Source organism: Podarcis filfolensis, assembly GCF_964270895.1.
Source record: "Podarcis filfolensis genome assembly, chromosome: 6".
Taxonomy (NCBI): Eukaryota; Metazoa; Chordata; class Lepidosauria; order Squamata; family Lacertidae; genus Podarcis; species Podarcis filfolensis.
Genome location: NC_139609.1, coordinates 58,795,068 through 58,822,099, shown reverse-complemented (window position 1 = coordinate 58,822,099; position 27,032 = coordinate 58,795,068). Strand labels below are relative to the sequence as shown.

At 41.9% G+C, this 27,032-nt stretch overlaps 1 protein-coding gene across 43 annotated transcripts in view; it reads right to left on the bottom strand.

Annotated features, from left to right (window-relative positions):
• The window catches only part of NFASC (neurofascin), a 180,339-nt gene that overhangs the window by 67,197 nt on the left and 86,110 nt on the right, over nt 1-27,032 (bottom strand). For 26 of the 43 annotated variants that reach the window (XR_014549136.1, XM_083618120.1, XM_083618148.1 and 23 more), the window contains 8 exons: nt 26,902-27,007; nt 26,097-26,296; nt 24,798-24,920; nt 23,655-23,825; nt 16,205-16,255; nt 3,350-3,461; nt 2,050-2,234; nt 243-374 (listed from right to left, as the gene is read on the bottom strand). Coding sequence is in view for 41 of the 43 variants with exons in the window: in XM_083618120.1 (XP_083474246.1) it covers nt 243-374; nt 2,050-2,234; nt 3,350-3,461; nt 16,205-16,255; nt 23,655-23,825; nt 24,798-24,920; nt 26,097-26,296; nt 26,902-27,007 (1,080 nt within the window). In the remaining 2 variants the exon portion in view is untranslated. The remainder of the gene's footprint in view (nt 1-242; nt 375-2,049; nt 2,235-3,349; nt 3,462-16,204; nt 16,256-23,654; nt 23,826-24,797; nt 24,921-26,096; nt 26,297-26,901; nt 27,008-27,032) is intronic. The other 17 variants (XR_014549137.1, XM_083618115.1, XM_083618143.1 and 14 more) reach the window with 1 other exon arrangement.

Here is a 27,032-nt window from a genome sequence, read left to right as displayed (position 1 = left end):
GCTGCCCCCCAGCCCGCGCTGGGCGCCACGCCCCGCAAGCGGTGTGCCATGCCCCTGGGATGCACGCCAGCCCCGCCCTGTCTGCTCTCCGCCCCCCAGTGCCGGAGCATGAAGCTCCGCCACTGATGCTATGTATGGTCATCAGTTAAGATCACAGTTACTTGAAATTACAGCATTTCCTTCTTCACACCCATGAAATCAAGATACACTATAAGCCATTATCTCATAACAGGTTTGCTTACTTTCTATAGGTTCTCCATTCACCAGCCACTGGATGGAAGGCTTGGGGTTACCATTGGCTCGGCAAACCAGTCTCCCATCCTCACCAGGAGCCAAAATAAGATTCTCTGGTTCATCCAACCAGTAAGGAGCAGCTTTAGAACAAGAGAGTGAGAGACACACACCAAAGTGTATTATAGCTATCTCAGCAAAGCTCCTTTTGTGTTCTTTCAGCATAGGCTATACTGATTAGTATATAAAAGTGACTGATAATCATCCTTCTGTACCATTTTTTTTTAAATGCACCATCTCAAGAACAGCTAAACATGACCAGCATAGACATATAACAGCAGACACGATAAGCCTGCGTCAGTAACACTTAATAAAAATCCAGCAGCAGTAAGCAGCCATGTTCATTTCCCACAAAGTATCAAAGCAATGTTTTCAGGCATTGTGGGAAACTTAAGTGGCCTCAAAGCACTGCCACCACCACGCAAGGCTGGGGGACTCTGTCCCAGGAGGGGCTGACTAAAGGGCACTTTGCCCATGATCCCCTCAAGCTTGGAGCTTGCCTTGGTAGTTTGTAGCTTTATGGGAGGAAACCAGCACTTTGGTATAGGTTATAAAACAATTAAGGTCAAAATTGATGTCACTGCTGGAAATGTTTGGTTATTATTACTAAGTGGTTTTTTTGTGGATATTACACCTCCAGGATAAGATACAGCTAGGGTTCTTCTTACATAACACAGGGAGGATTCACATTACAGGTAGCAAAAGAGTACAGTGGTACCTCAGGTTACAAACACTTCGGGTTACAAACACTTCGGGTTACAGAATCCACTAACCCAGAAGTAGTACCTCGGAGTAAGAACTTTGCCCCAGGATGAGAAGAGAAATCGCACGGCAGTGGTGTGGCGGCGGGGGGAGGCCCCATTAGCTAAAGTGGTACCTCAGGTTAAGAACGGTTTCAGGTTAAGAACGGTCCTCTGGAACAAATTAAGTTTGTAACCAGAGGTACTACTGTACTGTTCTCATTCATGTAAATAAAAATTCTATTGTCTCTTTGCTGAAGACAGTCTTTTTTCGTATTGACAGGAACAGTAATGTTTTGGAGGCACAAATTAGATCAACCTGGTTTGAGGAAACATGCATCTCTCATAATGACAGAATGTTGCATAGGGGATGTATTCTCTCCCTAATGATATTAATGACTAAGTGTATTAAGTCTGAATGTTCATCTATGGAATAAAAATTCCTAGGTACATATATCAAGCATGTGAGAAATAAGAGTTATCTTGAATCCTTTTCCTTGACATCTAGTTTTCAGCATGCAGGTGTGTTTTTTTAAAAAAAATGCAAGAACATTCCATCCTGAAATCTCCCACCTGCAGCCAAAGTACTACAGTTTCAACCTATAACCTGTCGCTCATGTTAATCAGAGAATGCTGTTATTGGATGGCATATAAATGTGGCAGATAGATAAATAGCTCTTATTTCAGCAACAGGCTTCATGCAGTTTAAGAAAAATACTTCCTGAACATTTCCCATAAAACCAAACCAGCAATGACAGGCTTATGTTCTCTTCTGCAAAGTACAAGGAAGATATATGAGCCACAAGCTTAGATGGCAGAGGATTTCAATAGTTTAGCTAGAAGGGTGTGTATGAACGAAATATTTCTTATCTTTGGTTGCTACAGAGGAAGATTTCCCAGGTTAGCCTGATCCCATCCTTCTAGGGCAGAACACTCTGTTCTCCACAAATCCCTCCCAGGTGCCTTTTGATTTGCTAATTGGCAAAGGAATAAGAATGGTATAGTAAATATGACGTACCCTTCACTCTCACCGAGATTGTGTGGCGGCTAGTTCCCACTTTGTTGGAAGCTAAGCAGAAGTATTCCCCAGAATCTTCCTCAGAAACATTGGCAATATGAAGAGCCTTGTTGAAGTTCTCCAGCTTGGTCCTGCCTGCTGGGAGATCACCTCCTTTCTTGTGCCATACGATGTCTGGTGTTGGGCTACAGGAAAGAGGAGAATAGGGTTTGACATGAAGCCTCTCCCAACATGAAATGTACACTATAAAGGAATTCCCTGCAGCCCAGCTTCTTAATTTAAAGCTGGGGTTCTCACTTAGCATTCTCTCAAAATCCCAGACAAGCCCTGTCAAAGAGGTTGTGAGGATGTACCTTCATTGAAGAAAAACAATGATTTAATGCTTAAGTACATGCACGTACAAGATTCTGTGTTAAACCCCTGGTTTCTGTGGTAATAATATTTCAGGGAGCAGTTCAGGGAAAGACTTTGGTCTGAGAGAGCCTTGTAAGCCATTGACACTTGAGAATAGGCAATTATGGGTGGTATCCAACTAATGTGTGGTGTCAGTGCAAGGATTTATGTTTGTACAACAAAACTTTCCCCTTCTTTCCTTCCCCACTGCATACTCCCCCCACTCTGTTCTGGAGGGGGAATCCCTGGGACAGATGTGGGGTGGCATGGGGTAGGAGAAGGGGGAAGTGCCATTGCCCATCCTTGCATTGATGGCACCTGTTAGTTGTATAATAACTATTGAATCTGGCTTATGGGTCATATAAATTGCTTGAATGAAGCTTCCTACTGATAAACACTATTTTGTAGGTACAGGAGTTAATGTTGGCAGTATAAACTGTGATAACTGATCTCTACCGGTAGATCACTGGATGTCTGTGGTAGATCACTGGCTCCCCCCCAAAAAAGCTCAACAACATTGACCTGAACCCCCCAAAACAGGGCTTTCCTTCCTGCCAGTTTATAACTGTGAGTAGATCACAGTCTCTTGGGAGTTGGCCACCGCTGCCATATATTATCCCTGTACTGCTCTTGAAAAGCTCTCATAACCATAGATATTACTGTTGATGTTAACAACAGTCAAGCCACATCCCATTAAAATGAATGGATTTTAGTTTCCCATTGGAGCCACGTTATTTCACATCCTTAAAGGAGACGCTTTCTATTTGCTAACACTCCAATAAGGAGGAATCAACAGCCAGCTGTGATTTTACCCCCATGAAAATCTGCAGGAAACATAAGATCTAGACCAGGAGGATAGAGACGTATGTGACACACCATGGTTCCCCTGATCCCAAGTGGTACGTACACTCCCGAGGCAATGCATTCCAGCAAGAGGTCCTCCCCTCTCAGCACCATCTGATTGCTTGAAGTCCCAATGGGGTACATGAAGCTGGGGTGCCTTTCTGTGATACCTCGGGCTGAAATCAGGACATAAGGGGGAAAAATACACACTTGTAAATCCTTCTTCTCTACAGAGCTACTGGAAATGAAAGACAACCAACAGCAGGAGACAGGATGTAAACATATCAAGAGGCACAGAAAACCAGAGTCTTTCCAACCCCACAGACTTGATGGGGAAGTCTTTGTAGAGGTTGAGGCAGATGCTGAAATGATAAATTGAAATGGAAATAACAGACAAGGACAGGAAGGAGCAGGGAATGGCAAGAAGGAATGGTGATGTTCCAGACGGATCACTTTATTCATAGCAAGAACACGTCAATTTAAGTAAGATTTTGCATTTAACAACGTATACGCTTTGACTCTGAAAAGCAGCTCTAGTAAAATTATAGATTTCCATTTTTCTTCAAAATAAATTATGTCACTGCAGTCAATGGGCCTTGACAAGGATAAATGTAGCTGGACTGTTGTTTCTACTTGAGAGCGAATACAGAATGACTGTCATTTCTACATTATCAATTTCAGCTTGGTGAATTTGCTAGTACTAATTAGGGATGTTCTGGGGGAAGAAAAAATAAATGTGACAAACACAGAGTTTAGATCTTATGCACTAAATTACTTCTATCCTCTATAATTACTTTCTGTGATTTACCACTCCTGTATCTCTCAAAAATAGATTTATTTTGTAATGGACTAGTTTGGGTTACAAATGACTCCCGTACAAAATACACAAATTTTCTCTTCTGAACATAATAGTGTTGCCTACTAAGAAAGAGCACATAAATTTCAGTTGGATAGGAATGAAAATAACATAGTAGTGAAATATTTCAATATCTACAGGGCCTCATAATCCAAGACCCTTCTTCGTGTGCCTCCTCCGTGAGAGGTCTGGAGGGTGGCAATATGAGATATAATATTAAAATTATTATTTGTTTTTTATACTACCCTTCATCTGTAGATTTCATGGCAGTTTGCAGCATAAAAATACAAGATAAAAACAACAAATACATAATAAAAAAAGAAAAGAACAAACCAGCACCCTCCCTAAAATACATATAAATACAAGAAGGCTGCTCACATAGGATGTAAAAACACAGTACATAGACAGAGCTCTTTTCTGCACTAGGCAAACAATAGTGCAACATTTGCGCATTTAAATGAAAATTAACCCAGTAGCATGATGACATTACAATCTGTGTTAATGAATGGTGTCACAAGACATTATCACAATAATAATAATGACATAGTTATTCTGTGCTACTCAGTGTGGGGGCATCACTTTCAGGAACTGGAGATTTCCATAGATGATGACACACACAGCCTGCAAAGGAGGGGAGCAAACATTTAAGGCAAGATGACTGACAAGACAAGTATAAGAACCATGGAAGTGTTAAAACACATAAACCAAAAAAGTACATGGAAGACTGAAAAAAACCCACCACAACAGTTTTCCATAAATACATGAAAGAAGTCTGCAAAGGAAACAGACTAACCACATGAATAAAACATAGAAGTGGGCAAAGGAGACATGATAGGCTGAAAGCAACAGAGGCAACAACAACAAAAAAGCAGGTTATTTTCCAGCTTGATGAAGCCACGTTAACAGTGGTGTTATATGAGGTAAATGTCTGGCATTAGCCAAGAGATATTCAAGGCTAAAAGAGGAAGCAAATTATGGACTGGAGCTACTGGACTAAGATAAATGGATGCTGCAATGTAAGACATGTACTGAATGAATTGCTTTAGACAAATATTTCTACTACACTGATGAAAACTCCATCCTGAACCACCAGTTCAGCAAGAGGCTATGGTCTGTTTATGGGCATGGGTGCTGAAGATCTCTCATATGTATAGGCAGGAAAGGAATGTAGGGTCAAGGATAAACGTCCGCAAAATTAAGTTCACCTGCAGGCTGAGCCTAAGGACTTCATTAGGAAAACCCGCAATTCAAACTTCCAGGCTTGTTCACAAGCCGCAGCAGCAACATATGAGATGACTATATATATATATATATATATATATATATATATATATATATATATGCAAGCATGTAGTTAATTAATTATTTGGTTAGTAGCATATCACTACAAAGTAAATAACTGATAGCATTTACAAGACATATTTCAGATTGCTTCACTGAACACTTACTTTGCATAGAGATGAGACTTGGTTCAATCCCTAGCATCTCCAGGGATCTCTGGGAAAGACCCCTCTCTAAAGCCCTGGAGAGCACAGGGTCAACCCAGGGAGTTCTAAGCTGGATGGACCAATGGTCCAACTCAGTATAAGGGAGTTTCCTAGATTCCTATGCAATGGTTGCTATGCTTGGAATCTTTAATGTAAATCTCCAGTAACAAAATGTCCTCTCACAAACCAAAGCTTACAAAAAAAAGAGGCACAGTTCACCAGGAATATCTCTGACATAAGCTTCTTTGAAACAAATGGGAATTTCACCAAGAACGAATGTTGCTGTTGTGCAACCCTTACTTATTTCCAAGGAGCCTGTGGAAGAGATGCTAACAGTTCATTATGCTGACCATCTTCAGATAGAACAGCTGTAGTGTGATCATTGACGCAAACACATAGAATATAATTGTCATGTACATGCAGGATGTGTCTTGGACAACTGGGATAATTTACTCTTTTAATCCTTTGAATATTAACACACCATTAAAACACCACCACCACCAGGTTGAAGTGCTTTTCCTCAAGTGCTTGTGGAAGAGCTTGCACCTGTGGTATAATAGGGACGTAGGTTCTAGAGCAGTCCACATGCTTTTCTCCTTTTGCTAGAGGATGCAGAAGTGGAACAGTATTTTACTTTTCTTGGGCAGCACTAGAATAAGACTGTCCTTCTATGAGCAGCATACACCTTCCCCATGAGGAAGGGCACCATTGGAGCTAACACCTTCTTCCAGATGTAATTCAAAGAATAAAACTGCACCACTGAGGCTGCTGAACCACTGCACAACTGAAGCTAGTCCTGTTTACCAACTGTGTCCTCCACCTCTTATTTTTTTATCCCAGTGCAGTTGAGCAACATCAAATCACAGTGGTGGTCAACAAATTACAGATCAACGCAGCTCCATGGCCATCTTAAGACCAAGGCACAAAGTAAAATAGTATATCTGGCTCTAGGAAGAACTGCTCTGCTAGAAAATCCTGCCTCTGGCTTGTTTATGACGAGTGGTTACCATAATGATACAACACCAAGTTTACTGTAGGGTACTCATACTGCCACATAATCATATCTCTACTCCAATCTCTTCTGCCCTGTGCACACAACACTTTTGTTTCTGTGAGCTCCCTGTGAATCTGTCCTGGTTGCTGAAACAGACCCTGCAACACTGAAATAATGGAGTATAGCTGGGCACTAGCTTTGCATCTATCACACCATGCAGGAGGCGCAGAGTTGTGCATAATCCCCTTAATCGGATTTACAAATGTGTAATAGGAAAAGATTATACATTACTAAATTTCAAGCTTCCGTATTATTAATATGCTCCTAGGAGTAAAATTATTCTAAGAAAGCTAGAAAGGTAAGGAATAGAGTATGAACAATATCAAAGAACAGAGCTCCTAATTTAATTTTATATATTACAATTTATTTTAATTAAAAAAATACTTTTGATGAAGTGTAGCTCAAACATTTGATACTGGGTCAGCGTTTTTCTGGATTAAAATGGAAACACTTCACTCTTACACCCAAAGACACACACACACACACACACACACACACACACACACACAGAGGCCGTGAGAGAGAGAGAGAGAGAGCACATTTCTCAATTAGTCCCCAGGTCAGTCAGCATGCATCCTTCTTGGAACTGTAGGATAGCGCAGTTATTATCATTCCCAATGGTCTCACCCTTCCCTAAGTCCAGTCACTCAGAGCTCAGGTATGGAACCATACTTTCTGGGAAACAGCAGTCATTAAGATCTCCTGTGTGCCACTTCATAGGGTACATGAGGGAATCCTGGTGCATCCTTGGTCCCCCTTCAAATGATGGTACTGTCTAAATACTGGCACGGGGAAGGGAAAATCAGTACTACTGCATTGGGCCGGTACATTCCAATGAGCACTGAACAATAGAAGCATTGAACCAAGTGTCCTAACTTCAAGCTGCACCTTGGTTCAGTAGCGGCTGGTGGTGTGTGAGCATGGCTGCATGACCTGGCATCCCAATGCTGCCTGTCGCTGCTGGTTACAGAGAGGGAGGGGACAAGGCAGTGGGGAGCTTGGCACAGGAATGTCAGATTGGCACGGTGCAATCCCAACATCAGAGCCAATCTCCCCTCTCAATTGACAGAAACACATGGCATTGGGAAGCCAGGCCAGTAATGCAGCCCCACTCACACTGCCCCACTATAGCTTTGGTCTCTCTCACTAGCATGTTATGCTACCTCCTCTGGGAATCACTGTTCCAGACATTTGGGTGTCTGCAAAAACTGTTACGAAAAAGGAGCAATGCTGCTGAGTGCTCCAGATGGCTGGAAAGCCAAACAGGATGTTGATGTTTTGGGACTGTACCGTGAGAACCAGGGACAGTCTATTATGTGCTCTGAGCACCGGATGTTAGCTCAGAGTGTCACATGACCCTGTACTGGAAGTACATGGGTGGAGTTTTTCTCTCTCTGCTGCAGCTGGGTATCAGAGGGTACAGACATGTTTTCTCTGCACTGAGGAAAGACAGAAATAAAGGCATGTAAATACATTTCTGTCTGTCTCTTTCCCCTCCCTGGGGATGGCAGGGAGTGAGGGAGGAGGAGTGGCTGTGTTCTTCTTTCACGTTTGAAGAAGGATCGGCCGATAAAGACCTCGCCTTGTCTTGCCGGGAGTCGTTGACGGGGGGGTCAACATGGAATCAAGCCGGGCACCTGGAGAAGTGCCAAATGCCTCTGAATCGAAGGCTTGAATCAACATATGGTAGCAGACGCTGCTGGTTATCTGATCCATGGGAATCAGCATGAGAGGTGAGAGGTTGATGGATCGTGTGCCATCCTCTGCACCAAGGAAAGAAGATAACGTCTGCAATTGCAGCCAGAAGCTGAACAGACGGCTGGCCCCAAGAGGGGGTGTTTTCCAAGCAACGGAGCCCCAAAAAGGTATGCTGAATATCGGGCTAAAAGTGTGAATGCAGATTGATTTATTCTCTGGTTCACGAGAGCTGCGTTTGGAAAAAACAGCTCTGAGAGTAAAGGCTTGCATACCAGAAATTCTTGCGGCGAGATAAGGATGAAAAGTATGCACAGTTGCTAAGCAACGACAGTCAGTAAGTGGAAAACTACTGACACCTGGGGCTGGCTCAGTCAGAGCTGGGAAAGCGAAAGTTGTTTTGACTGTGAGACTGTGGAGATTGCCTGCCTGCCTGAGAAAAGAGGCAGAAAAACAGCTCAAAAAGGAGCTTTTGGATTTTAACTAGCTCGAGTGAGAGAGCTGAGACTTGGATTCAAAATGGATGCCAAGGACAGGGGGAGGGAAGAACGGAGTTCTAATTCCCCCACTGATGTTGCTACTGGAGAGAATGCTGTAGCTTTGAACGCTGTTCGATGTTACAATTGCGGACAGGCTGGGCATCTTCAGCGGAGCTGCAAGAAGCCACGCCAGCCGAAAGGAGCAAAGGGCCGCTCAGCAAAGCCTGAGGCGTCAGGCAAAGGTCATACCAAGCCTATGGTGGAACCTGCAAGGGCTTTGATGGCGAAAGGAACCACGCCAGATGTTGGGAACGCGTTTATTATCGACACTGCAGCGACGGTTCATATGTCCCCACACAGAGGACTCTTTTCATCGTTTAAGAAGCAAAGCTTCGCTGTGGAACAAGCCAACGGTCAGAAGCTGGAGGCGACCGGGGTTGGATCTGTGTATCTTAAGAGTCTGAACTTGACAATACACAATGTTTACTTGGTTCCTGAATTGAAGTTCAATCTGCTGAGTGTTTCGCAGATTGCAAAGAAAGGACTGAAACTGTCCTATGATGATAAGAGCTGCGAGATCTTCAAAGATGGAGAGTTATATCTTTCTGCCAGACAGAAAGGTGGACTGTATTTGTTGGACTTTGACCAAAGTGATTACATGGAATGTAATTCTGAGTCTAACTTGATTTCTCTTGCAGGTGTGACCAAGACGAGCGCCAAGAAGGTGGCCAGGGTCGACAGAGCGTTTCAGCGGGTGTATGCTGATGTGATTGGTCCTCTAGGACCATCTAGAGGCAATGCAAGATATTATCTTGTTTGTGTGGATCATTTCTCTAACTTTGTCTGGGTTTATGTGTTAAAGAGGCCACAGGAAGCCTTAGAAAGGTTTCAGGAGTTTTGTGACAAAGTAAAAGACATGCATGATGCTAACATTGATTGTCTTTTGACAGATGAGAAGCAGATTTTTCTTTTACAGGATTTCCAGAGGTTCCTGCAGAAGAAGGGGATTAGACACAAGATTGCTGTTTCAGCGGAAGCGTGGAACAGGGGTGTCTGTGTAAAAGTGAACAAAGAATTGCAAAAGGGAATGAATGCGCAATTGCTTAGTTCACATCTGCCACATGAGTTCTGGGCGGAGTCACTCATGTCGTATTGTCATGCATGGGTGAGAAAGGTGTCGAAAGAGTTGGGAAGTTCTCCTTTTGAGAAACTGTTCCAGAGAAAACCTTCTGTTGCCCATTTCAGGGGTTTTGGGTCTCATGTGAGGACAGAAGCTCCAGGTGGAGTAAAGAATGCCAGAGGCATTTTTGTGGGGTATGAAAAGGGTCTCTACAGAGTAATTTTGTCTGAATCCGGTCAGGTGATTCTCACAAAATTTCTAGAGAGTTCTCCTGAACAGGAGAGAGTGATAGTTCACACATTTCCCACAGAGGACGATTCAGATGATGATGATTTCACAGAGTACAGTGGTACTGAGAGTGATGACACTGATAGCTCGGAGAGCTCAGTTGTCACAGTCATTGAGAGGAAATCTCACACAATGGATAGACCTTCACAGGTGAAGGATGAGCCACTGTTTACTGTTGGAACTGGTTCTCCTAAGAGTCCTGAGACAGAACCAGTGAGCAGAGAGGATCAGCACCTCATACGCAGGTCTGAGAGAGTCACAAAGGGTGAACCACCCAAAAGGTACTCAGAAGAGTATGCTAACTTAGCTGTTGCATGTGTTGCTGTTGTAAACAACCGAGGACAGGTTGGAGCTGTGTCTAAGTCAGAGACAAAGACACAACAGAGAGTTGCTAGCCAAGGTAATGCAGATGCACTCATTCCTTGGAAACCAGACAACCAGAGAGGTACACTGGGGAAACCAGTGGCGGGGAGTTCCAAAGGTGGAACTGAAACAACAGGCGAGTGTTATGTGTATAACAACTGTTTGTTTTCTTCTCTGGATCACGCTTTGCTTGCCGCAACACGCATTGATTCTTTTGGGGGAGGTTGTTACGAAAAAGGAGCAATGCTGCTGAGTGCTCCAGATGGCTGGAAAGCCAAACAGGATGTTGATGTTTTGGGACTGTACCGTGAGAACCAGGGACAGTCTATTATGTGCTCTGAGCACCGGATGTTAGCTCAGAGTGTCACATGACCCTGTACTGGAAGTACATGGGTGGAGTTTTTCTCTCTCTGCTGCAGCTGGGTATCAGAGGGTACAGACATGTTTTCTCTGCACTGAGGAAAGACAGAAATAAAGGCATGTAAATACATTTCTGTCTGTCTCTTTCCCCTCCCTGGGGATGGCAGGGAGTGAGGGAGGAGGAGTGGCTGTGTTCTTCTTTCACGTTTGAAGAAGGATCGGCCGATAAAGACCTCGCCTTGTCTTGCCGGGAGTCGTTGACGGGGGGGTCAACATGGAATCAAGCCGGGCACCTGGAGAAGTGCCAAATGCCTCTGAATCGAAGGCTTGAATCAACAAAAACATCCTCTATCGTGTCTCTCACCCACTTAGACTACAGTTCGATTCATACACACTGAGCTAATGTGAATTTCTTTTCCTCATATGAACCAGGCCTTGAGGAGTTCAGTGATTCACTGATGCAGCTGGGTGTAAAATTCTCTCTGTAGGAAAAAGCATCTCATGCCTAATTTTCAAACTTGAAGCTTGACCTGGACATTATCAGTGCCCCACAGTAGAGCTCAAAAAATGCACACACTTATGAGCTTAGGTGAGCCTTATTTAATATGAAAAAGAATGTTGACACAGCCATGAACAATGTTCAGATGCTATAGATGAGCTTTCAGGGTGTCACAGAGCCTGATAAGTACCAGTCCAATTTCTAGCGCTACTTCCTGATCTATTTGCCAGACTGGTGCTGGTTTGACTTTCTCCAACATCCATGCAAAAAATCTGGCCCTTTATGGAATCCATGCTGCAAGATGAAGCAATGGTCACCAGCTTTGATAGCTTTGGAAGGTGATCTCAAAAAATTCATTGAAGTTCTGCCTACCGGTCATGATGCTCAAATGCAATCTCCAGATTCAGAGGCATCATGTAACTGAATACCAGTTGTTGGGGACTAAGAACATATAAACATGAACCTTGAAGGATCAGGCCAGAGGCAAGCATCCTGTTCTCAAAGTGGCCAACCAAATGCCTGTGGAAGGCACACAAGCAGGACCTGTATGCAACAGCCCTTGGTCCACCTGTGATTCCCAGCAACTGGTAATCAGAGGCATACTGCCTCTGACAGTGGAGGTGGAACATTAGGAGGGAGCTATAGCCTTAATGCCCTACTTATAGGTTTTCTGGAGGCATTTGCTTGGCCGCTTAGGAAACTGGGTGCTGGACTTTGGTCTGATCTAGCACAGATCTTATGTTCACATCAAAAATGTTCTTGGAAATTAAGCATGCTTTGTCAATTTTTCAGCCAGAGAGATTAAAGTAGGTCTGGCATAATAAAGATTTTCTATGCTAGGTGCACAACAACTACCTTCTTTTAGTTTTGCCATGGGAACGCTCGAGTCTGAGTCATGTAACCATCAGTGGCGTAGCGTGGGGGGTGCAGGGGGGGCCGGCCGCACCGGGCGCAACATCTGGGGTTAGGGCAAATCCACAGGTTAGGGGGCGCAAATCCACGGGTTAGGGGGCGCAAATTACTTGCCTTGCCCCGGGTGCTGACAACCCACGCTACGCCACTGGTAACCATGACTATTCTTCAGTAAATTGTGGCTTCCTTTTCAACAGCTGTCCTCTATGGACATCTCAAGGGCATCCCTGATTCTAATTAAAGGAACATTTCTTGTGACTCTTCCATTTACTTAGAACATACTGTGCTGCAGGCACTTTGCAGGGAGGGGCGAGGGTTAAAAGAAGAAGTTCTAAACACAAATGATTGATTTCAGTTAAACTTGCTTCCAAACACGAGAAGCAAGCTTGCTAGAGTATTCCCATGGCAGTTTTTGCTACTACAAAACCAGCCTATCCATACTTTATATGGTAGCTATGTTCTTAAGACTTTTCACATTGTAGCATATTCTTCACTTCAAATCATCAGCCATGTTTTACGATACAAAATTTACATCCTTTATTCAGACACCATAGCATTACACTGTTTGATCTTTTAGATCTTGCTCTGGCCAGTCTATATCCAGACAGCCCAATTAGAAGCTAATGAAGGAGTGCTAACAACCTTAATGGAAACAGTGTTCAAGTTTGGGCTGTTCTTCACTATTTATCTACTATATTTGTATACTGATTTTCAACAAAAATGGCTCTCAAAGCAGTCCAAAACAATAGTTGATCTACAGGCAGATACTATTCTCAAAATATAATTTAGAGGACTATTAAAAACCAATCTGAACTATTTATTATTAGATTAAACTTTAATTCAGACAGGTGAGGTGGATTAAGGAAACAGGAAAAACCCTGTTGAGAAAGCTACACTTAACAAAATAACAAAGAAGAAGACTATAGCAGACACCTAGCAAATGTAGCAGGATCTCTACCCTAAGCATAAGTATGGGCTCTGACTCTCAACTTGGGCCAGTGGCACTGCAGGCAGAGATACTGTAAACTGATCAGCATCATGACCAAGCCTAAGCCGGAAACTCTTGGATCAGGGGCCCTTCAATCAATCAGGATATCTGGATATCTGTCAGTATATGGAAACATCACCGCTGCAGACAGCCAGATTGTTGACATCACATGATGCGCCTATCTGTGGGAAAGAAGAATTTCCCAGGACGTTCACAGGCTGGATAAGTCTTTGTGAAGAGTGTAACTTGAAACCTTCTGTGTGCGCATGTACAGGAAGTTTGTCAGACTTGCTAGAAGAACTGAACTGAAAGGACGTGTTTTTCTTTAGTGCTGTAATGTCAGAAATAAACATCATGTAAATAGATTTCTGACTTGTTTTCTTTCCCCTGCGGAAGCAGTAGGAGGGGTTGTGCATTTTACCCACGCTTGGGAAAATGTCACCTATCAAAATCTCCCTGGTCTGTCCGAGATATCAGCCAGAGGAGGTTACCGGTTAGCAAGCTCCGAGGACAGTGAGAGGGGCCAGCCTCTGTAGAGGGGGCTTGCAAACCAACAGTTTTCACCCCCCTGAGGAATTGACAGCCTCCATGTTAGGGGGCCTGTACACCCAAATTGGCCTGTCAATGTAAAAATGCAACACCAAAATCCAAAGGAAGAAGAAAGAAAGGTGGGATATAAATGTAATACAAACCAACCAACCAACCAACCAACCAACCAGGAAGTAGGAAAATGCATGCTGCTCCATTTTAGGGTACTAAGTAAGAAGTATACACCCATGTCCCCAAGAGATGGTTGGTGGTTCTAGCAACCTACAGAAATGGATTAATCTCAAGAGAATTAAAAAGGTAGTCTTGACTTGGAGTGGAAAACCTGTTCCACACAAAAGCACGTGGCTGCTAAAACCAAGTTTAGGAGGAGGATGGGGACAGGAAGATCCATGTTTTGCAACTCAGAATGCTTGATCAGAGAGGCAATATGTCTCACTGCCTACAACAGAACAACTTCTTTCAAGCCTAATTTCAGAGAGGGGAGAAACGATGGTAGGGTACCCAATAGACAACAGAGTAAGCCTCTGAGGGTACACATGTGGCAACTGCGGAGCACAGTCTCCAAACAATGAGAAAAGAAATCAAATGAAATGTACACAAAACACAAGTTGGATGGGGCAGAAATTGTTAGAATTCCTGCTCCATGATTGCAGTCATGGGATTATCACATGATGGTATATGTTTTAACTCCACAAAGTGGGAAGTGACGGAGACAGGATGTTTGTGTTACTGTGTTCTGTGAAGTGGGACTATTGTCCTTTGTTCTTTTTCTCTTTGCTGTCTGATGCTAGAGACAGAGGGAGCCATGTTGCAGTGCTCTGTGTGTGTTTATATGTAAATAAAGTAGATTAGCCAAAATGCTGAGTTGCTGAGGTCTGTTATGCATGATGCGCAAACTCTGCGGATCCCTAAGTGTGCCGGCGTCGGTTGGCATTGGTTACTGTGATGTTTGGGCAGAAGAAAGATTTTGAAGCTCCCGAATGAACGACCAGGAGGGAGAGAACATGCCAGTTGGGCATGTTTCTCTGCCTGGGTCCTACTCGAGTGTAGGCCAAGCTCCTGTGCTCAAGTTCTGCTATGGGAAGCTGTGAGAACAGGATGTTGGACTACATGGGCCCTTGGCCTGATCCTGAAGGTTCTTATGGTCTTAGATTGGCTTATTGGAATCTCTTACTTTAAGAAAGGTAGCGAGATAGGCACTTCCAAAGCAGAGAGATGCACAACTCTCAAATGTTTTTCTTTAAAACAAAAGTAAGTTCACAAACTGTTATTTGTAACTAACTGAGATTATGCCTGTGTGCACAATTTATTTCACTATAAACTAATACACATCCATTTCTAATCTATTGCAAACAAAAAGTACTTTGTTTCTATTTTCCGCAAACTCTCTTCCCCTTCCACTGAAGTTAATCCCCCTACAATTGTTTACATTATCACACCATTTGCACACATCTTTCAATATACGGCAGAAGAATGATTCAGGGGCCCCTGGGAGCCAAGTGATTGTATATCTAAAGCACAATTGATAATTCAGGCTTCTCCTAGTGTTACATTCTCCTGAGGAAGTATTCTTCACTTAGACAAAGAAGAAAGAACAAATAATCTTTGGAAGCATTAAAAAAATGCAACATTACATACAAAATTACATAGATTATCAATCAGGAAGGAAAAATCAAATGGTTTTTTTATCACCGACTACTGACAATCATACCTATTATAGACATTTCTTTTAAATGGACTGAGGAAAAAGGCACAATATTTTTTACATGTAGATCTCATCGCCTGTGTGTATTCAGTAAAACTTTGTTGGAGAGCTGTTTTCTTCACAGCTAGGTATTGATCCGTGCTATCTAAACAACGAGGTTTAGATTAACAGAATTTGACTACCACATGTGATTTTTAAAAGCTCAGACTGGACAGGGTAATTTTTTAAACATATATACAGTACAAAAGTAATCCATTTAACACCACATGAATAAAGTGCAACATCACATGTATGAACTGATTTGAAGACATTACCAGCATCATTGCCAACAGCTACCATTAAATGGAGACACATTTCAGGTGCTACAGACTAAACAAGTGCAATTTGTGGAGTCCGAGTACTCAAGATGGGAGACATGTAAAATATATAGGAAAAGTTTAATATGTCCATGAAATTGCCTTGTTTTCACTGACCGTCCAAAAAGTGTTATTAACACAATAGTAAGTCAGGTTAGGCACAGAGGAGTTAGAACGTGAAGTTCTCCAGAAGTCAGTATTGACTCACCACTGTATATGTCAGTGTGATTTCGAAAGGACGTTTCATTATGGGGATGCTCTGTAATAAACAAAAGAACGTGAGCGTACCAAAGGCAACAAAGCATGCACGGAGTAACAAAAGACAAAATGGAGAGGAGGTGTACAAAAGGAAAAGAACACACACACACACAACAGAAATTATAAAAAAGCAAAAAGCAAAATAAAAAAGAGGCAACGACATACACATAACATCCCAAAAAAACTTCAACACAATTTGGAAAGAAACAAAGAACACAGCAACGGAAGGCAGCAATTGAAGAAGCGGCTTTTTTCTATGAAATGCAAAATTATGAACTAAAAAAACCCAACACGCATTAACACAAAATCAAATATGTTCAGATGCGTTCCAAAAACATATGGATTTTTAAGTTTGACTTTTAAAATGCCAGGAAATAATCAAAACATTTTAATTATTATTATCAATCACTTTGTTAACATCCAGCTCTACTTTTGGAAAGGACAATTAGTTTGTCATCAGATTTGTAAAAAGAAAAAAGATAAAGAATGCATTCCTGATATTTGTTCCAAGGGTACAAGATGGATTACTTTCAGCTTTAACAATGAAAAAACAAGTTATAAAAGTATAAGAAAAACAACTGGGGTTTTAATAGATCATGGAAGCATTATTAGAATGAACTGCCTTTCACCTTTGAAAAATGCAAAGCGATAAGCACATTAGAAATAATCCAATAGCAACAGTAGGCTTGCAGATAAACCCACAAAAGTTATGGGACAGCATTTTTTAAATTAAAAAAACTGGATTACGAAGGTGCTGCTGAGCACCAGGATCCCGCCAAGCATGGCTTGGTATATATTATCCTCAAAATGGACACTTAGACCTGCTGAAGCACCCGAACTATTTGTCCTCATTCACCTCTTACAAGGTGTGTGTGTGGGAGACTACTTGTAAGTCTTCATTACTATAACACTGAAAATGGCATAAATGCAGAGAAACTTTAATGTACCTCACCAATGTCGCTCTCCAAACCCAATACCACCCATTTCATGAAATTCCATGACTCCATTTAGGATTTACATAAGAAATTACATAAGAAAAAAATGGCCATATATTTTAAACCACCTTTATTACTCTAAGATTTGCTAAAATTGTCAGGTTTAAGTCTGACAGTATACCACATCATACTAAAAGCCATGTAGGTAAATAAGGACCTAGGACACTTTGAAAAGCAAAGCACGTTTGAACACAAAAGCGACCACTTACATTAGAAAAAAATGAGGTTTTTTTAAAGGGGTAATCTGCTTTAATCTTAAACATTAAGGCTACACTCATGGGCTTTGTTTGCTCATCATGCTAACCCTTAAACTAGGGGTGGCTAAATTGTTGTCCTCTAGATATTGTTAGACTACAACGTTCATCATCCCTGATGTCTCGACAAGCTGGCTGGGGATGAGAGTTGGAGTCTACGTCTGGAGAGACACAGATTAGCAACCCCTTCCATAAACCATGTCTTACCATGGACAAACAGCACAGTAACACACTCTGCCAGATCCTTCCCACTTCGTTCCACCTCTGTCAGAAGCAACAAACATGTCTCCTTGGAGTTAGTGTGGCTTGTTTCCCCATAAGCAAACCACATTTAGAAACCAAGGTTTATTCTTGGCTTGCTGATCATTGTGCATTTAGAGAGAAACAAGCCACAAACCTGATTTGGACAACATGGTAAACCAAGGGCTGTGGTTGTTCCTGCTCCTGCTAGGTGGTGGTGCAAAACAAAAATGATCTGGCAGTGTCCACGAGGATACTGTCTGTTCACAGTAAGCCATAGTTTATGGCTCACTGTGATGTGTGAAAAAGGCCACTATCTTTTTAAGGATTAGGACACCCCAAATCTGTTTTGTCTAAACCAGGCTTGGTAAGAAGTGGAATGACTACTATTCTGTATTTCCAAAAGAAGATCAATGTTCTGATCCTCAACACATTTGGAAGTAAATACTACTGATTTCAAAACAAAAATTTTTTTTCCTTTGTCATAAGAAGCCATTTTTCACCTTCTCACCCCTTGCTTTTTCCTGTAAGACCTATTGCAGTCGTTAAGAGTCGTCAACAGGCTCATCACAGCTATCTGCCAATCACCCATTCCCACCACCCTTCTGAGTAATACCCCTCCCCACCTTCTCACTATATAGAAGGATCTGGCAACTTCTGTTTCAGTGTATCTGAAGAAGTGTGCATGCACACGAAAGCTCATACCAAGAACTAACTTAGTTGGTCTTTAAGGTGCTACTGGAAGGAAAAATTTTGTTTTGTTTTGACTATGGCAGACCAACACGGCTACCTATCTGTTACTGATTTCAAGTTAGTGTGTCTAGCATTACAGCCTCTTTACTTCGCTTTCAGATGAGAAAATTAATCATCATAGCAAAGCAATAACTTTTGTGGATTGAGCACTTATACAAAACAAAATACTGAACAAGTATCCAGATTTGAAACAAAAACAGATCACCGAACAACGTTTCACACAGAAAGGCAGTTCAGTTCCTTTGAACATAAGATGAAATCTATTTTACATACAGGAAGAAAGTGGTCCTCTATTGAAAGGGTCTCTAGGTAGGAAATGTGCACACAATTTCCAAGTGAATATGTAAGAACAAGATGGCTGGAGACATACAGTACTCTTAATGAGCCTTCCATGGAGCCACTTGTAACCTAGGGGTCACTAGGTAAAGGGCAAAGACAACCATAGCATACAAATTAAGGGTTTCCCATTACATACAACTTACTGCAAACTCTATTTGTCTAAACTGTTTAATATTTAAATTTCTTAAGTGGTATCATAAAAACAGAAACTTAGCAACAACGAAGTCCAGTCTCAGGGATCAGGGAAAGCAAGGGTGGAAGATGTACAAGACATCTGAAGCAACTGTTGGGCAAAAGGAAGGGTACTCCGGAGGGCAGAAAATATCCAAGTGATAATTCAGTACAGTGTGGTGTTACAAGTAAACTTTTACCAGATGATCCACATGATCGTACAGGTCTTTTTAGGGTCAGGCAGTCCTTCAGTTGTTCAAGGTTTTATGTGTTAGTAACAAGATCTTGACATTCCTCTAGTTCCTTTGTTTCAGCATTCTTCCGTTAGATCAATAGGTGACAGGAGAAAACCTGCCTGCAGGGCCATCAATTAAGCATGGCGTCTAACACAGAAGGCGGTGAGCTGTGTTCAGAAGCTGGAAGAGCAGCAGGGCTCCATCTACACTGCTGCATGGGTCACTTCTGGGTAGGTGGGGTCCATGCCACTTTTCAGTCACTTGACATCACTACGATGTCATGACCCATTTTTCATTTGTAGTACAGCCAGTCTTGGGAAATGGCCAAATTGGGACCCATGCTGGGCCTAAATAGGCTTGCAGGCTGAATATTCCCCATGCCTGCTATACAGCATTAACACCAAGGTCTTGTTTGCCAGTCATGGAAAGCCATAATTAATGGCATGCCATGAGCTTTTCTCCCCTAGTGTGAGTGGACGCAACAAGTTAAAATCTTCATTTTAATGTTATAGCTGAAACTGAGATTGCACTTTGTTTTGCTCAAACAAATCTGGAAGCTAAGAACAAACCTTGACTTCAGATTGTGGTATGTTTGGGGCAAAACGAACCATGATCCCTGGTCTGGACATAGTGCTAAGCCATGGCTCATATAGTTTATTATTTCCATTCATGCTAGGGAAGGAAAAGGGGAATGAGTGTATCTCGGTGTAGAGCATCTGCTTTGCATGCAGACGGCCTACGTTCAAACCCTGGCAGCTCCATTTAGCAGATGACAGAAAAACCTCCTTCTCCCTGAGACCTTAAAGAGCTGCTGGCAGGTAGTAAACAATACTGATCTAGATGGACAAATAGATTGGATATAAAGTAGGTCCCTGTTATCTTTCTGTCTGCAGAGGAATCTACTTCAGTTACACCCCCAAGCTTACCAGGTTCTGTACTCGTTTCCCTCCATGACTAGAGTGCCCAGCACTGGAGATATCCAGCTGCTGCTTGACAACCCTTGCAAGGACAGAATCCAAGACAAATGCATCAATTGCCTCATAGTCTATCCAGCCCTGAAGGGAGAGATCCGTAAAGTTCCAAGTGTTTGTAACCTCACAATCAACTGCTAGCACAAAAACACATTTCTTCTGCTAGGGTTTCACGGCAGCAGTTTCAAAAGTAACAGAGGTTAAGACTTAATGCCCTGAGAGAGAGGAAGAGAGGCCTAGGCAATGAAGAATCATCTGCTGGCCAAAAGAGCAATGTGGTTCTTAACTTCAACTGACATGTCTCTAGGAATGAAGTACAAAAGGCCATATCCTCACACAGCTCTGATACGACAGACTAAGGAGTATGCATGCCTTCCTAAATGCCACTTAAAAACTGGGCTGATTAGTACCAATTGGCTGTAGTGATGACTAATGACGGAAGGATCTGCAAACTTTGGTTTTCTCATTTTCCTATTCCTAAATTCAGTTCTCCAATTTTTTGCACCTATTGACAGATTTCTAGAGGAAATCCTCACAAAAATTCCCTAGCATCCTAACACATTTTTGCAAGCAATTTCCCTAATATAATGCATTTCTCTATATTATTTTGATGAATATATTGATTTTTATGCACATTTCCCCCTAATATATACATTTTTGTAAACACTGTTGGTGAACTACATCACTAATTTCAGATAAGCGCAAATTTTGAGGGATGGTTGTGTTTCAGTCCTCATATTGTTTCAGAAAGTGCAAATTAGAGAGATTCAGCTTTAAATGCTAACTGAATTGAATTCCACACCATTCCTAGTGATAGCTGATGTCACTGAATTCAAACATCCCAATGAATATTTCAGTTCAATTGTATATTTCTCTTGTTATATTTGTGTGTTTCCCAAGTCCATTAATCCTTGGTTTCCTTTTCTTAGAAACAAAGAAAACATTTGTCAAAGAAGCACACACCTCTTCTTTCTTACAGACGAATAGATTTAGTCCTTTATTATTATTCTATGTTATTTGGCATCTAGCTGTGTAGCCACGTTGAGAGGCTACTTTTGTAGGCTGGAGTTTATAGTAATCTCCTCCTCTATGCTCTCAAGACTGTAACACTTAATAGCGTCAGGAATGGCTCCAAACTTTCCTTCACTAAAATAGTGAGTGAGTGAGTGAGTGAGTGAGTGAGTAAGTAAGTAAGTAAGTAATATACCCTAAATAAAATGAATGAGAAGTGAGATGTACCCCACCAGCAAGCCAGTGTCTTTCAATCATTTAAGATATTCCCTGTCCTAGAATCCTCCCTGCCATCTCTCTTCCTTGCTCCTTTAATATATATCAATTTCATGAGAGGCAATTCAAATGTTCCAAGTCTGATATGGTCTGCTCAACTTGTAAGTGTTGCTGCGGCAGCAAAACGATGTAGCAGTCAGTAGAGGGTTAAGAAGAATGTTAGTTTGTAGCCTACTGATCTCTATTCCCCCCTCGCTTATTAAAGTAGCAAGAATGAAATCTAATCATGCTCTTCTCTCCATCCTTAGAGAAGATGCTCTTTGATGGGTTGAAACTGAGGTCATCCTGAAAGTAGGCAGAAGATGCCAATGCAGTTGCTTCCGCTCTGCAGGACATTCTACCCATGGAGACGGTTAGAGAATGCTTATTATTATCAATAATTCAGCCCTCTTCTGTGTGTCTTTTGGGTTGACTGTGGGTATGGCGCATGCTTCTGGCCTCCATGTCTTCATGTTCTCCCCACCCCATTTGGCATACAATGGTCTGAATAATTCAGATGTCATTGCAATCAGAGTGAAGCATGCCCTCAAAAGACATCCCCAGACCTAAGCAAGCAATAATAAGAAGCTGGGCAAGAAGAAGAAAAGAAGAAGTAGGGAATTTTGATTTTAAGCTGGGGGACACACCTGTCACTGGAACAGAAGAACATTCAAATCAGTGAGGATTCAAATATAATAAATGAGAAAGTAAGCAGCAAGTTCACTTCGCTCTCTCCTTACACAGATCCAAGTGCGACCTGTTGACTTCTATGGGGAATAGATCCATAGTTGATGCCATGCAAAGTGGGCTGGCAGTGATGTTTGCTGGTGCGCCCAGTGCCGCTTACCTCAAAGCATGCATCAGTGACATCCTGGGTGGACCAGAAATGCCCTGAGTGCCACTCATTGCACTAGAAGCAATAGGAGGAGTGATTGACAACATGGCTTGGCTGAAGCTAAATACAATGCACACTGCTAATGCACATTTCCTTTATAAATTACTAAACATTCTGAGATGGTTAAAACTTTGGAAATACTGGACAAGGTTATATTGGCTCATTAAGGAGGGGGAATGTACACAGATCTTTTAAAACAAGAAAGTTTTTTTAAAAAAATACATCACCACAACCACACAAACTCCAATAAGAGGCCGCAGTAGGATATCTAAAATGATCCAACATGCCATAGAACACTCCATTAGCACAATTGGCCTACACATCCTTTTGTGAGCATTGTGGAACACTGTTCATGCAAACAGGGAAGGATGAACTAAAAAAATCAAACAAGTCATATGAGCAACCTGATAGGTCTTTAAAAAAATGATCTCTTGAATTTACTTGCTGTTTGATCATAGATATCCAAGCATTTAGTCAATGACCCCTTTAAAATACTGGGTGACATTCAACTATGTTTTACTCAGAGTAGACCCATTGAAATTAATCTTCATGACTAAATTAGATCCATTAATTGCAATAGATGTGCTCTTCAGTTGAATCCAACCCAGTAACCAAACCAGAGAAAACAGCAGTTTATCATTAAAAAAAGCACATACAAACAAGTCCTGCTGCCAGAAGGCTTGCTATCTAAAATCTTAGATATTCAAACACAAAGAATTATATCCAAACCACGTTACAAAATGGCTGATTCAGATATCCAAACAGGTGAAGTTTGCCCACTTCCTTACTTGTTTGTGTTTTGCTGGTTGGCAGCAACTATTTTGGGCAGGAGAGAGTTTTCCCCTTTTTTGGCTTTTGCTGATTGGCTGCAACAGTTTTAGGCAGGAGGCATGGAGGGGGAAAGCATGGAATAGAAATGTTCCCATAGGAAAATAATGGAAATCATCAGCTTGTTATGCGAACACTCACCCAACAAATGATTTCTTGGGAACACATTGTATTCAGAAAGCCCAATAAGAAGGGCTGTCTTCAAAATGCATTTTGAACCTCCAAAATCCATGTAAGCTGTCTTGATCTTCTTAGAGGAAGGACGGAGCACCAATGTGTTAAATAAAGCATTTTCACACCTCTAAGAACATGTAGTAAAACACCCTCTCATAACTCCAGGAATGTTACAAAAACTGCCATGTTTGTAAGGAGATGGTTTCTCTGACTGTTGCCAGCACAGCAGGGATTGTGCTCATGAAGTTCCAGCCAAGCTGATCATAGTAAATACTTACTGGTCATGACTTTGAGGGTATAAGGATTTTTCTGCTGGATGGTGTGGGTGAAGGCAAAGCGAGCATTACAGCTGTAGTCAGTCAGGGCATCCTCCTGCATGACATTGGAGAAATACAAGTCACCATTCTGTCCCTGGGAGACACGCTTGTCTTGGTGGATTGACTCCATGGCTGTAAGAAAGAACAATAAATTTTATTGGAACTCACTGCTCTGCACCTTTGTAATGGATGGAACTAGTGGCAATTATCTACTAGCCCCAGCAACCTGGAAAATACATAAATTGATTACTTCCAGCTAGCATTGGACAGCAGAACTCAATTCAAGACATTTCTGATAGCCCAAGCTAGGTACTTCAAATTCTTACTACGGGTGAAAAGCAACACAAAGAACCAATTTTGCTTACTTGCTTAGTTAACAGAACTGTTATGCCACCTGCCAGTAGGACAGTTTTCCACGCAGTTCCCCAAAGGATAATAGAAACAATAAAATCGTATCACAATATGAGTGTTCAGCGACACACATGAGAAAATCCACATAGCTCACTGCTATAAAGACTAGTTACTTTGTAAATATGACCAGCCGACACAGTCAGTTTACCCCATGCATATGCAGTCCACATGGAAAAGGAAATATTTAGACTGAGAAGGTAGGTCTCAAATTTATTATGCAAACCAGCTCTTTCCAAGAGCTGCAGCCAGGGACATCCCAACAGCAGAGAAATGAGAGTGATAGCTTAGAACAGCATTTTTAAGGGCATTAAGGAAGCAGTGTGCAATATGAGAAGTGCATCTCAGAATCCTCTTCGATACTTAATGAGATCCTGGGGTGAGCTCTGGAGGAGTATAACCCAGATGAGGTCGTGGGCTATCTCTGGCTGAAGCTCCATCTTCTTTTGTATATTAACAAGAAGCAGATATTGAATGTACCACAACCATTGTCATTTCAGTGTTGACAACATGAGAGTGTGGAAAGGCGGAAAAGGTCACTCCTTTGCCATAATACTACCAAGCCCCATGAATGGTCAGACAAGGGAAACAGTAGCATCACCGAGATCAGTCTAAACCATTGCACTCATGTCCTGTTAGGGAACCCTCTTCGTTTCCAAGTACAGTTCTAGCCTGCTAGCCAGTGTGAAGACTTACAGCTGCTCATCCAGAAGATAGCCGGAGGCGGCAGTCCAGGAGGGGGATTGCATGCCAAGATAAGATGAGCACCTTCATGAACCTCTTGAATGTCTAAGTTTTCCTTTGGCCACAAGGGAGACTCTGCAAATAAAAATGTCACAAAAGAAATTACATGCATACATAAAGGTTGTTGTTGTTCAGTCGTTTAGTAGTGTCCAACTCTTCGTGACCCCATAGACCAGAGCACGGCAGGCACTCCTGTCCTCCACTGCCTCCCGCAGTTTAGTCAAACATACATAAAGGTACATGGTGCTAATTTTTGAAACTGCTCCATAGAGCAGTCACCATCCCATCGTGTTTTCCGCACTTTATCTGGCTCTGCCGTCTACAGAAGAGGTGGGGGACCTTTTCCGTTCACAACCGTTTCGCACACAGGGATACATATCTTCTTCCCAACACAAGATCCATCCACATTATTTAATCCTCTTCCCCTTTTGTCAATACCAAAATTTATTCCAAATTTATACTAGCCTATAGTTTACACTGCTCTGGCTTACGCAATATTAATTTTCTACGAAGATATCACTTAAATGCAGATTTTGGCTTTCTCAGAGAAACAACTGTGGAATAATTTAAGTTTTGAACTATTAAACCATTTTTGGTGTCCTGAAAAATTATGATTGTCAGGAATAAGATAGATACTTCCTTGGTACCTAGCAGAGAGTCTCCTTCAGAATCTCACCCATGGATCACCCCTGAAAAATCCTAGTATAAAGGATGTGTTTGTTTTTTAAAAAAAGTCAACCTTTGAAGAAAGCGAGCAGAAACATTCCTCTTGACCAATAAGGCAATTTGTGAGTAACTTGGGAACAAGCAGGGAGGTAGTGACTTGGGTGTTATAAATAACAAATTACAGAACGGCAACGAAGATAAAGCACTGATTCTCTGAGTTGCTGTGATGGAAGGTGACTTCTGCAATTTTGTAAAGTGGAACCTCGGACCGTGAACATAATCCGTTCCGGAAGACTGTTTGACTTCTGAACACTTCATTCGTGTTCTGAGGAACGTTTGAAAACCGGAGCACTTACCTCCAGGTTTTCGGCATTTGAGAGCTGAAACATTCAAGAACAGAGTTGTTCGAGTTCCTAGGTTCCACTGTATTAATTTTGAACACTTTTTAGCTAGACACTGGAACTAGACTCTAACAGACTACACATTAACAATTATCAAATACAAAAAGCCCTTGCAAACACAAATGACACAGTGTATAAGGTTCTAAAATAATAAGGTTTCTAATAGTGTCATAATTATACTCACTTGAAACCTGCAGAAAGATTTTGTTGGAGATGGCTGTCCCCAAGTCATTCCGAGCAAAACACTGAAATTCCCCTTCATAATCTTCTGGCCTGCCACCACTACGGAAGTCAACATCCAGTGTACCTGATGACCAATGTCTCATGCTTACTCTTGGGTCCTTTGCAACATTGAAGAACTTTCCATTTCGCGTCCATAAAAATCTATAAAAATAGTTACATCAAAGAGACAATTACCTTCTTTGCACAGGAAGAGCTTTATCCAATACTGCATGGTTTACATGTTATTTTGGATCCATTAACCCGTAATGCATTCATGAGTTGTATTTCTCTATTCTACTTTCTAGGAGAAGCCTAATGCAAATATATTAGCATATTTTCCTTGTTATCGGTATGGGAGAGGAAATAAAGTGGTCAAATAATTTACACAGAATAGCCATCAGGTGGCATTTGCAAGTCATTTCTTGCAAGGCATCCAGTTACCAGGGCAATAACAAAACTTTTATGATACAAACTCCTCTAAACTACTCCAGAGATAATTTGCTATGGGTATTCTGACAATGGTCCAATACATGCAATTTAATGAATGACATCTGAGCCATTCAACAAAAAACCCTTGCATTCAAGAGACGGTGCATGCTTACACTCACCATGAAAGGCTGCCAGAATAGCAGTGCTATTCTGACCCACAGTCAGGTGTGGGCTTAGCCATTGCTTTGATTATAAGCACCTGTTTTGTTATACCACTCTGAGCTCCACAATGAATGGGTGGAATTCAAACCTAACAAATAAAATAGAACTGCACTCACGTGGGAGTGGGGTTCCCTTTTGCTTCACACTCAATGAAGATGTTGTCCCTCGGATCTACAATATAATCCTTCACAGACTGCTTTGTAATAGTAGGGGGTTGAGGCACTGTAAAGTATACGCAAGAGGGACA